This window comes from Limanda limanda, chromosome 16, assembly GCF_963576545.1.
Source record: "Limanda limanda chromosome 16, fLimLim1.1, whole genome shotgun sequence".
Lineage (NCBI taxonomy): Eukaryota > Metazoa > Chordata > Actinopteri > Pleuronectiformes > Pleuronectidae > Limanda > Limanda limanda.
This window is the reverse complement of record NC_083651.1, coordinates 26,105,326-26,116,804: the sequence shown is the minus strand read 5'-3', so window position 1 is coordinate 26,116,804 and position 11,479 is coordinate 26,105,326. Positions and strand designations below refer to the sequence as shown.

General features: G+C 40.8%; 1 protein-coding gene across 1 annotated transcript; it reads left to right on the top strand.

Annotated features, from left to right (window-relative positions):
• Positions 1-285: 285 nt before the first annotated feature.
• LOC133022156 (homeobox protein engrailed-1-B-like) lies at positions 286-3,421 on the top strand. The gene is made up of 2 exons (XM_061089185.1): positions 286-811; positions 3,102-3,421. The coding sequence occupies exons 1-2, from the start codon at positions 286-288 to the stop codon at positions 3,419-3,421; spliced, it is 846 nt and encodes a 281-aa protein (XP_060945168.1).
• The last annotated feature ends 8,058 nt before the right edge of the window (positions 3,422-11,479 follow it).

Here is an 11,479-nt window from a genome sequence, read left to right as displayed (position 1 = left end):
GTGTGCCAGTATGCCTGCATGGTGATGCGATATGAGGACTTCGTGAAGATTCGACTGTCATAAAGCGGTGAAGCACTGTAGATGTGTGAGAGCAATGCACAATACAAACAATACCCCGAGCACCGAGGAGGTCTACAATTTGCGAATAATTGCACTTATCAGCAACATATCGGGGAGAAAATTCGTATGTTATGGTGTTTGTAGCAACATTTTGGATACAAGCACAGTTCCACAGAGTGAAAGAGGACTGAGAAAACAAAATCCACGTTCCCCAGAGAAGCAGCGATGGAGGAGCAGCGGGATCTGAACAGTACGGATAGCAGCGATGGAGAATGCGTCTCCCCTTCTCAAAGCCTGCCCTCGCCGCCCATAATGCCTCTGCAGGTCGCCCAGCAGGCCCACAGAACAACCAACTTTTTCATCGACACCATTCTACGACCGGACTTCGGCAGTAGGAAGGAGCACGGCTTTGTCTCACGGGAGAGGGCGCACACCTCCAGCCGGGACCGCAGCAGACCAAGCATACCATGTCAGGACTCTAACTGCAGTACTGACAGCACTTCGTCTTCCACCTCCTCGACTTCTTTGGTGAGTCCCCAAAAGAACATTGGCAGTGACGAAGGAGACGCGGCCGCCTCCACTGGGAACAGCAGTGTGAAAGCCGAGGAGAGGAATGGCGGAGGGGACATAGAGAACACCTCCTCCTCGCTTGTGGTGCTGAATGGAACCGGGGCGCCCGCACCTGAGACTCAGCCGCTGCTCTGGCCTGCCTGGGTCTACTGCACCCGGTACTCGGATAGGCCCTCATCTGGTAAGGCAATAGTTTAATGAAGAAAACAAACGTGACAGTCCAGTTCCTGTGAAAACGGAAGGGTAACAATACCACGTTGATCTCACTTCAGTGTGGTATACACAAGCTTCAAATGTTTAGTTTTCTGTCGAAAAACACGCGAACAAACTGCATACAACACATTTCACAACATGTTTTTGTTATGTTATTTAACTTCTCTAATACACACAGAATTAATTTAATAACGTTTATTTTAATCCTATGATCAAATACGACGGTGATAATTCATCGTTTAATGAAAATGTGTGAACACATTCATTTGTGTTGCCAGCTCAAAGTTAACCTACCTTTTGCTTCCTTACAGTTTTTACTGAATCCTCTAGTATTAAGATTCCTAAAGAAAATATTTAATCAAACCTATTAGATAATAGACGGCATGTAATCCCCCGTCAACGAGAAAAATATAACCTAAAATAAATGTGAATAACAATTTACTTTAAGTTAGTTTTGAGCTTACCCTGGACGCAAGCAAGCCACTGCACGTCTCAACGGGGAATCAATGAAACACCTGTAACACATTATTGTAAATAATGAACAGCATGTCAAAAAACACATGCGCTGTATAACCTATAATAAGAGCTTTTCTGTTGGGGTTTTCTCACAAATTATTTTAATTGCATTTGCAAAATAACAAAAATATAAACTAGCTGCTGCAAATGTTTGTGTTTTACGTTGCAAGTAAGTCATCAATCAAATTGTATTTGTATAGCCCATATTCAAAAATCACAATTTGTCAACAAGGTGTGACATCCTCTGTCCTTAATCCTCAACAAGAGTAAGGAAAAACTACTAAAAACCCGTTTAAAAGGGTGAATGAACATAGAAACCTCAGAGAGAGCCACATGTGAGGGATTGTCCGTCTCCCAGGACGGACAAACGTGCAATAGATGTGAAGTAAAATAAACTCAGATTTCCGTATATAACAATTTAAGTTAGAACTTGTAAACAACAACTTCTGAGTGAATGACATGGCATGACCCTGCAGCTTGACATAAATTATTTGAGACACGTACCTATCTCGTAAACACAGTAGGTAATTTTAAACATACAGCTGGCAGCATTGGTCCTTTAGGATTAAGCTTGTACAGATGACATCGGAGCTTTTGTGTGACACATGTTTTGCTTCAGAGTCTTGATGTGCGAATCGACGGTAAACCTTTTCTATTGCTATAAAGGCTTTCCCCCATGTAATCGCTGGGAGATGGGCTCTTGTCTTTTCCACCTCTGTTGTCCTCTCCCAGAGGCGGCTGAGGTGGAGCAGAGCCGCTGCCAGTGAAGCACAGCGGAACAAAAGACTATGGAATTAAAGGTAAAGATCCATGTCGTGCAACAGAAATATTGAGAATTAATCTAGGTCTTCTTGATTTGGGTCCAGCTTTTAATTTCACCAACATATAAACATAGCTTTGTGAATAGACACGCACTGAACCTTAACGAGTTCATTTTGTTCACTCCATATTCCTTTCAAGTTTAAAGGCAGATTTTACCCCTTAGTGAAGGCTGTGGTTTGAGACTCTCCTTTATAGGCAGATAATGATAAAACACTTGCAAAGAAGCAAAACGTTTAGGAATAAGGACAATTGTGATTATATACAATATCATATTTTGTTACAGCCTATTGCTACTGATGAAAATCATATCGTAATAATAATTGTTATACATTTTTCTCCCTGCTTTGTTCATTAAGAACAGAAGTCTTAACAAAGAGGCTGCATAGAATCCAGATGTAAACGTTAATTTACTACTCTGAAGAAGTCTGAGCGATGGCGTGTTTTTTAATTAAACCTCTTCCGGTCTGGATTATCTTTAACTTTGTTTCATTATTATGAAGAGTCCGAAATTTTTATTATTTATAAACAAGCCCGTTAAATGTGTGTGAATGTTAGCATTTTGATTTCCGTGACTGTACCACAAAAATAAAATAGAGCAGGGCTTCAGCTGCCTTGGGTCACAGTCTCTATCTGCGCACTGATTCACACTGTACAACGTTTCATTTCATCATTTCATTTTCTACTATTACTACTTATAATAATAATAATGCCAATAATAATCATAATTATATTACAATGTTACAATGGATAAAATATAATATTTTTCTGTATAGGCCTACAGTGCATAAAAGGCCTACAAGGACATACACACAAGCCAATGGGGCAAACAATACGAATTGGTTGTTTCATTATTCATATCTAATTATCAATGTGCGTTGAATATTCATTTCCGCTCTCCTGTCCTTTCGCCCTTACTGCAGGCCCAAGGACACGGAAACTGAAAAAGTCGAAAATCGGCAAAGAGGACAAGCGGCCGCGCACGGCCTTCACGGCCGAGCAGCTCCAGAGACTGAAGACGGAGTTCCAGGTGAACCGCTACATTACGGAGCAACGTCGGCAATCTTTGGCCCAGGAGCTCAACCTCAACGAGTCCCAAATCAAAATATGGTTTCAGAACAAGCGGGCCAAGATTAAAAAGGCCAGCGGCTTCAAGAACGGGCTTGCGCTGCAGCTGATGGCGCAGGGACTATACAACCATTCCACCACCACCGTACAGGAGGACAAGGAGGACACCGACTGAGAAGTCCGGTCCTCACCGCTCTCCTTCACACACTCTGTACATTGTAAATACATAGTATCTTATTTAATGATGACGATGGGGGGTACGGAAAGGGTTTTCTTCACTGCAGGATATGTCTGTGGCTCCATTTCTTCACCTCCTCTTCTGCGACAAGAGCGAACAGAAACACTATTCCTGGAACCTGTCTCCGCAAAAACCAAAGATTTTTATGTTAAGCATTTATTGGACATTTTCATAAACTTTAAAGAAAAATACATCATCCTCCTCGCATATTTTCTCCCTACTGAGTACACACACACACACACACGCACGCACACACACACATACACGCACACAAACGCACACACAAACACACACACACACACACACACACACACAGTGTCAGTTAAAAATCATTTCTTCAGGAATATTAGGAATACTGCAAAGTTAAGGCCTTAGTTAAACACATTAGTTCACATTATTATTATTATTTATAATTTAAATTTAGTAACCAGACTGAAATTGTACCGTTATAGTTTAAGTTGCCAAACTATTATTAAGTCGGAACAATTTCAGACCTATCTAAAAAGGTTGAAGGAAATGAGTAAATTAATTCACGAGTCTATTTTCTCCTGGAATCCTACTCCTAGTAGTGCTAAAAAAGTATTACACCGCAGAATCGTAAATGGAGGAGTATTTGGCCCTTGGAACGCATATCCTCTGGTGTTGCCTTTATCTTGGCAGGTAGAGCTACAGAGGTGTACAGATCTGCAGACGCATCACACAGCATTAGAATATGTGAAAAATATGTGAGCTGCTCCCATGAGAACGTGTGTATGGATTCGGATATGTACATTTAAACTACGTTTCCGAATTGATAACGAAAAAGAAAAAGAAATCATCAAGAATCAGACAGACCCATATTCGCTAGCGGGTCAGACCGAATATTCAATTAATAAGTGGAGAAATGGTTGTGTGTGTGTGTGTGTGTGTGTGTGTGCGTGTGTGTGTGTGTGTGTGTGTGTGCTCGCGCGGGCGCGCAGTGCATTTGTTCGAGTGGCTGGGACAACTGAATCTATATTCATAGGTCTTTGGAAAGGAGATGGATTTACACCGCGAGACGCGCTGCTTTCAGTGCTGTTCAAAGCGTTGCAGAGCATGAAATTGCCTCTCCGTCTCTGTGTTCAGTCATTTCCTGAGCAGTAGAAACACACGGATAAAAGTGCGGGATCTAAACGAGAGGGAATTTCCCTTTTTTAACACAGTCATACCAAGCTGGGTTAAGGCCATGTCCTCGGCCGGCACCCTCGTCCCCATAGTGGCGTAAACAACAACATTTCATAGGAGATCATGAACAATAAAATTGATGAAGCAGCCTAAATGTCGGCCTATATTCTAAAAAATAAGGTTGTTATAAAACAAACAAATATAAACAAAAATTGTCATTTCGATTTTCTTTGTCTTTTTTCATTAATTTCTTCCCACATTTCCATTTATGTAAAGCTGCCTTATTAGATAGGCTAATCTCTATCTTAAAAAAGTTCTATAGTAAATTATTACCGTAATATATAAAATAAATGATTCTTCAGTGATTTTATATCCTTCAATACAGATTCAGCATGACATTAACTCCTATTTTTTGGTAATTTGTTAGATTTTACATAAATGAATTGTAGCAATCGTTCTCATTTTAACATACAGAATGAATATGATGTTTTATTAATATTTCTTTCAATAAATAAATAAAATAATAACTTTAGTGGTCTAAATAACATTCAATTATCCAACTAAATTGAATTTGACAACTACATTTGTTTACTGTGAGGTCCTGACAATATCAATGTCAATATCTTTAAAAAAGAGCACAAGGATTTGTATTAATAAAAACTATAGCAGCAATCATCAAATAATATAATCCTCCATTTCTCAGCTGTTGTAATCTAAATAAATGTAGAGGTATTGTCCTCTAATTCTACAGGGTGGAGGCTTTAGCACATATCCTTACGTAGTCGATCATTATTTGGTGAGATGAACAGATGAGATTTTACTGAAAAACCCTCTAGTTAGTTTGAGAATTGAAATTAATCATCACTTCAACTTCCTCCAACTGTTTGCCTATCACGTTCATGTCATGGAACTGTGGAACTTAAGTAATGAGAAGCTGGTTTTGTACAAAGAATTTATTCTGCAGCAAAATTGTTTGAAAAATATAATTGTTTATAATTGAAATAGATGGACAGCCAGTAAACCAGTCAGATAGATAGATAGAAAGATATGGATGGATGGTTAAATGAGAGCCATGTCGCTGCTGCTGACAGTAGTCCACTCTATAATTATTTCAGACCAAATAACTTACATCTTCCTGATGAAACCCAGCTATTTCCTATAGCCTGCAGGTCATCTGTCAGCTATAACTTCATGCTCCCCTTAAAGATATACTTTGTCTCTTCTATAATCGCCCTGTTCAAAGAAAGTATTCCCCCCTCTTTTGACCCCCCCCCCCCCCCCCAAAAAAAAAGAGAAAAACTGAAGATAACAGTAGGCTGAGATCAATTTGTCAAATCAAAAGGTAAATGTTGTGACAGACAGACTGGATCTCTGACTCTACCTCTACCTGGTTTCTTCAATTCTGCTGCTGGCCTTAGATCAGTTGGGAGAAGGAGAGGTTTACGTTCATATGGAAAGCCTCTGTAATTTTCAAATACAAACAAATTGAAAGGATGATATAATGTATTCTAACCAGCCCTAGCGTGAATTTGTGTCAAACCAGTGTGTGATGCAAATTTCAAAGCAATTATGAATCCAAATACCAATTAAGCTGAACAATGTGTATTCGTGTGTATGTGTGTGTGATTGTGCTTGTGTGTGTACAGACAGTGGCCACACAGCCGGCCCTGTGACTATAAAGCAGCTTTTATTTACATGCAAATGAAGGCAATAAACAGAGAGGCAACACAGATTAACTGCTGCTGATCTCCCTGCTGATGAACACTGGATATGTAAAGTGATAACCCACTGATATATTTAGAAATTTAAATGAGTCGCTTAGATCTAAATGATGTCAAGAAATCTAGATGTGAAATACAATTTTAGCCAAAGCAAGAAACAAAAAACCCTGATGTTCACATCACACCCTTGCCTGCACTTAATAACATCTGTCCTAAGCAACCTCCCATGCTGCTGCTAAACATGGAGGGTTGCATGTGTGTCACTTAACTGTGTAAATCACATGAATTAACCAATAGAATGTTTGTGTGTGTTTTTTAAATATCATCTGGGTTTTAATGCCCAATAATGGTGTCTTCACTAGCAGAAAATTACCAAAGTTAAATATATGCACTATTCATGCTAAAAACAGCTTCAGGCTAAAGCTATTATAACTGTTGAAATCTCCAAACATACGCACTGGTTGAACCCCAGTGGAGAGACACTTCACTCCACTGTGAGGCCAACCTTGTCTCAGACCACCTTTTCCCCCGAGACAGACCATAGCTCATCCTCAAACAGTGTTAGGGCTCAATTCTGCTGCTTTACCCGCAGTTTGTTTTCACACATTCACAACGCAGCGTTTTTTTTCTTTCGTTTTGCGTTTGTCGCGTTTTAGGAGCGTCATCAAACATCTTTGAACGCTGAATCCAGCAATCCCCTGTTTTATTCTCACATTGGATTCTCCTGACTTTGGGACCAGGCAGAGAAAGTCCGCAGATGGCGCTCACTCGGGTGCAAATTTTTACACATGCACTTCCTCAAGAGTCTGAGGTAATGCTGACTGCAAATTAATCAACAAAGTTCAATTTATCATGCTGATGAGAAATAATACATGCCAACACAGTATAAGAAATATTTAGAGCTTAAAAGATTAAAGAAATTAAACTGGCATTTCCCCAAATTATCTGTTTGCAAAGCCCAAGATTGTTAAACAAAAGCATCAGTAGTCATGTGGCTGAATGAAAACTGTTTCGGCACCCGTCAAATACACTATGTTAATTGAATTTGGTGCTTTGATAAGACTGGTAGAAAATATATATTACTGTAGTAAAAGTTATTGTAAAAAAAACATGATTAAGAAAGGAGCCATAGTCTCTTTTTATTCCCTCAGAGGCCTTAATTCCTTTTATGTACAATTGGGATCTTTATATTTATTGATTTACATTTATATGTTCTTCTTAATAATTTTTGCCTGAAACAGTGGGTGAGGGTATTCAATTGTTATTAGTTTTTGTGTTACTTTTATTTCTAAAAGAAATCACATTTACATTTCCAAATTTATCCAGCTAAATAAAGGAAACTGGATCCATTTTAAAAGCTGTATTTGACCCAATTGTAATGCAGCTGCAGCATGTAAATAACCTCTTAAAACAATCCAAGATAAAAGTGTAATTGGCCTTTTATGTAAATTATAAATTTAATATTATATGATACATTTTATTATCACATACACACTTTTTTAATTGTTTGAAAGCCCTTTGCTTCTGTACCATCACATCACCACAGCAGAGCAGATTTTCATAGAGTGTCAGAAACTGCAATTTCGAGGCTAGGGCTTTGCTCTGCATGATATGAAAATAAGGATGCAGGAACAAATGCTCACCTCCTCTGGGCAATAATAGACTTGCACAATGTTGTACAGACAGACAGACAGACAGACAGACAGACAGACAGACAGACAGACAGACAGACAGACAGACAGACAGACAGACAGACAGACAGACAGACAGACAGACAGACAGACAGACAGACAGACAGACAGACAGACAGACAGACAGACAGACAGACAGACAGACAGACAGACAGACAGACAGACAGACAGACAGACAGACAGACAGACAGACAGACAGACAGACAGACAGACAGACAGACAGACAGACAGACAGACAGACAGACAGACAGACAGACAGACAGACAGACAGACAGACAGACAGACAGACAGACAGACAGACAGACAGACAGACAGACAGACAGACAGACAGACAGACAGACAGACAGACAGACAGACAGACAGACAGACAGACAGACAGACAGACAGACAGACAGACAGACAGACAGACAGACAGACAGACAGACAGACAGACAGACAGACAGACAGACAGACAGACAGACAGACAGACAGACAGACAGACAGACAGACAGACAGACAGACAGACAGACAGACAGACAGACAGACAGACAGACAGACAGACAGACAGACAGACAGACAGACAGACAGACAGACAGACAGACAGACAGACAGACAGACAGACAGACAGACAGACAGACAGACAGACAGACAGACAGACAGACAGACAGACAGACAGACAGACAGACAGACAGACAGACAGACAGACAGACAGACAGACAGACAGACAGACAGACAGACAGACAGACAGACAGACAGACAGACAGACAGACAGACAGACAGACAGACAGACAGACAGACAGACAGACAGACAGACAGACAGACAGACAGACAGACAGACAGACAGACAGACAGACAGACAGACAGACAGACAGACAGACAGACAGACAGACAGACAGACAGACAGACAGACAGACAGACAGACAGACAGACAGACAGACAGACAGACAGACAGACAGACAGACAGACAGACAGACAGACAGACAGACAGACAGACAGACAGACAGACAGACAGACAGACAGACAGACAGACAGACAGACAGACAGACAGACAGACAGACAGACAGACAGACAGACAGACAGACAGACAGACAGACAGACAGACAGACAGACAGACAGACAGACAGACAGACAGACAGACAGACAGACAGACAGACAGACAGACAGACAGACAGACAGACAGACAGACAGACAGACAGACAGACAGACAGACAGACAGACAGACAGACAGACAGACAGACAGACAGACAGACAGACAGACAGACAGACAGACAGACAGACAGACAGACAGACAGACAGACAGACAGACAGACAGACAGACAGACAGACAGACAGACAGACAGACAGACAGACAGACAGACAGACAGACAGACAGACAGACAGACAGACAGACAGACAGACAGACAGACAGACAGACAGACAGACAGACAGACAGACAGACAGACAGACAGACAGACAGACAGACAGACAGACAGACAGACAGACAGACAGACAGACAGACAGACAGACAGACAGACAGACAGACAGACAGACAGACAGACAGACAGACAGACAGACAGACAGACAGACAGACAGACAGACAGACAGACAGACAGACAGACAGACAGACAGACGTCCAATAATGTCATGCGTTTCTGAACATGGGAGATATTCGGAGCAGTGGGCAGGCTTGACGGAAAAAAAAAGATTATAACTGGCTCGCACCTTCAGCATTGTTGTTTTGTATCTGTTACAACCTTATACAGCTTAAAGAGAGGAGAACACACGCACACACACACACACACACACACACACACACACACACACACACACACACACACACACACACACACACACACACACACACACACACACACACACATACCCTAACCCTAACCCTTACATCCCTAACCCTAACTTAACTTAATTCTAACCCTAACACCAAGTCTCAAACAAGAGCCTATTGAAAAAGTGAGGAACGGTCAAAATGCCCTCACTCTGTAGGGTCTATGCTTAAAATGGTCCTCACAAAGTACAGGAACAAACACAAACACACACACCTCAATTACCATGAAAGATGAGATGTAGTATACATAAATATACATATTTATATAAATACAGCAGTTAGCTTAGATTATAATTAGGGTTGCAAAGGGGCGGAAACTTTCCAGAAACTTTCCATGGGAAGTTTAGCTCGGGAATTTTGGGAATTTTGAAAAAAAAACTAAAATACAAATTAAACGCTGAGCAATAAAAACATAATTCAAAACTCTATTTTAAAGATGTATGGAATGAAGCACACACTGCACGTTCAATTTCAACCCTCCACTGTGCATTCTGCCATCACATGCACAGATAACTCCCAGCATCCTGCACACTACAGCAGGGCGATTGAGGCCTGCTGTAGTGTGCAGGACTAGTCAGGTAAGTTTCCATAATATTACTGGGGAAATATATAATCATGCTGATTGAGGATTGTTCATCTGTTCATCTAGCCTATTTCCATTCATTTATCCATCAATTGTAAAATATGTTTACAGACGATTCCAATTGTTTGGCTAACTATATATATATCTGGCATTGCATTAGCGTTTTTTTACAAACTTTTTCTCATCTTGTTTCTACAGAACAATGCCACGTGCATCTCATGTGTGTGGAGACATTTCACCCCATCCAATGTAGAAGGAAAGGCTGTGTAAAGACCTATGTTAAGAATGACACAACGATGCAGAAGCGTATAGTCAAGTGCCCAAAGTTTCCCAGGGCTCAAATCAGCCTATGACAAACCAAAATGTTTATATTTATGTCTGTATATGACAAGGTAAATACAGTTAGTATAAATTACTCACAACATCTCCAGTTTATTCCCGTTAATTCCCGTATATTCCCGTTTATTCCCATTAATTCCCGTATATTCCCGTTAATTCCCGTGAATTCCCATGGAAAGTTTCCAACTTTGAATATTCCCGGAATTTTGCAACCCTAATTATAATGCATTAGTTCTGCAAATCAGATCATCTGGCCAGAGCCCTCTATGGGGAACTGATGCTGAGAAGCCAAGTCATCAGGTGTAAGGAAGAGATAGAGACATGGTGGTGTGCGACAGAGATGCAAGCGGAAGGGTTATCAGCGGATACCTCTTCACACAGTCATTGTTGCCAATATTCAGTCATTTTTCAACAGTATCGATGAGCTTCAGGCAAGACTCACAGTCCGATCTGGAAAATGAGGGGTTTAGTAAACTGTTTCACCTTGACTGAGACCCCCAGGTGACCGGTAAATCAAGGCTTGTGTCGATGTTTTAAAGGGCCCATATTGTGTAAAATACATTTTCTGGCTTTTATTATCCGTAATTACTTGAAGGGGGTCAGTAGGGACCCTCACAGTAGGACAACAGTTACTCTGCGGACTATTTCACTCAGTCCATTCTAAGAAATATGTTATTTAAATGTCTTGTTTCGTACTTCCTCCCCCATATGAGTCAT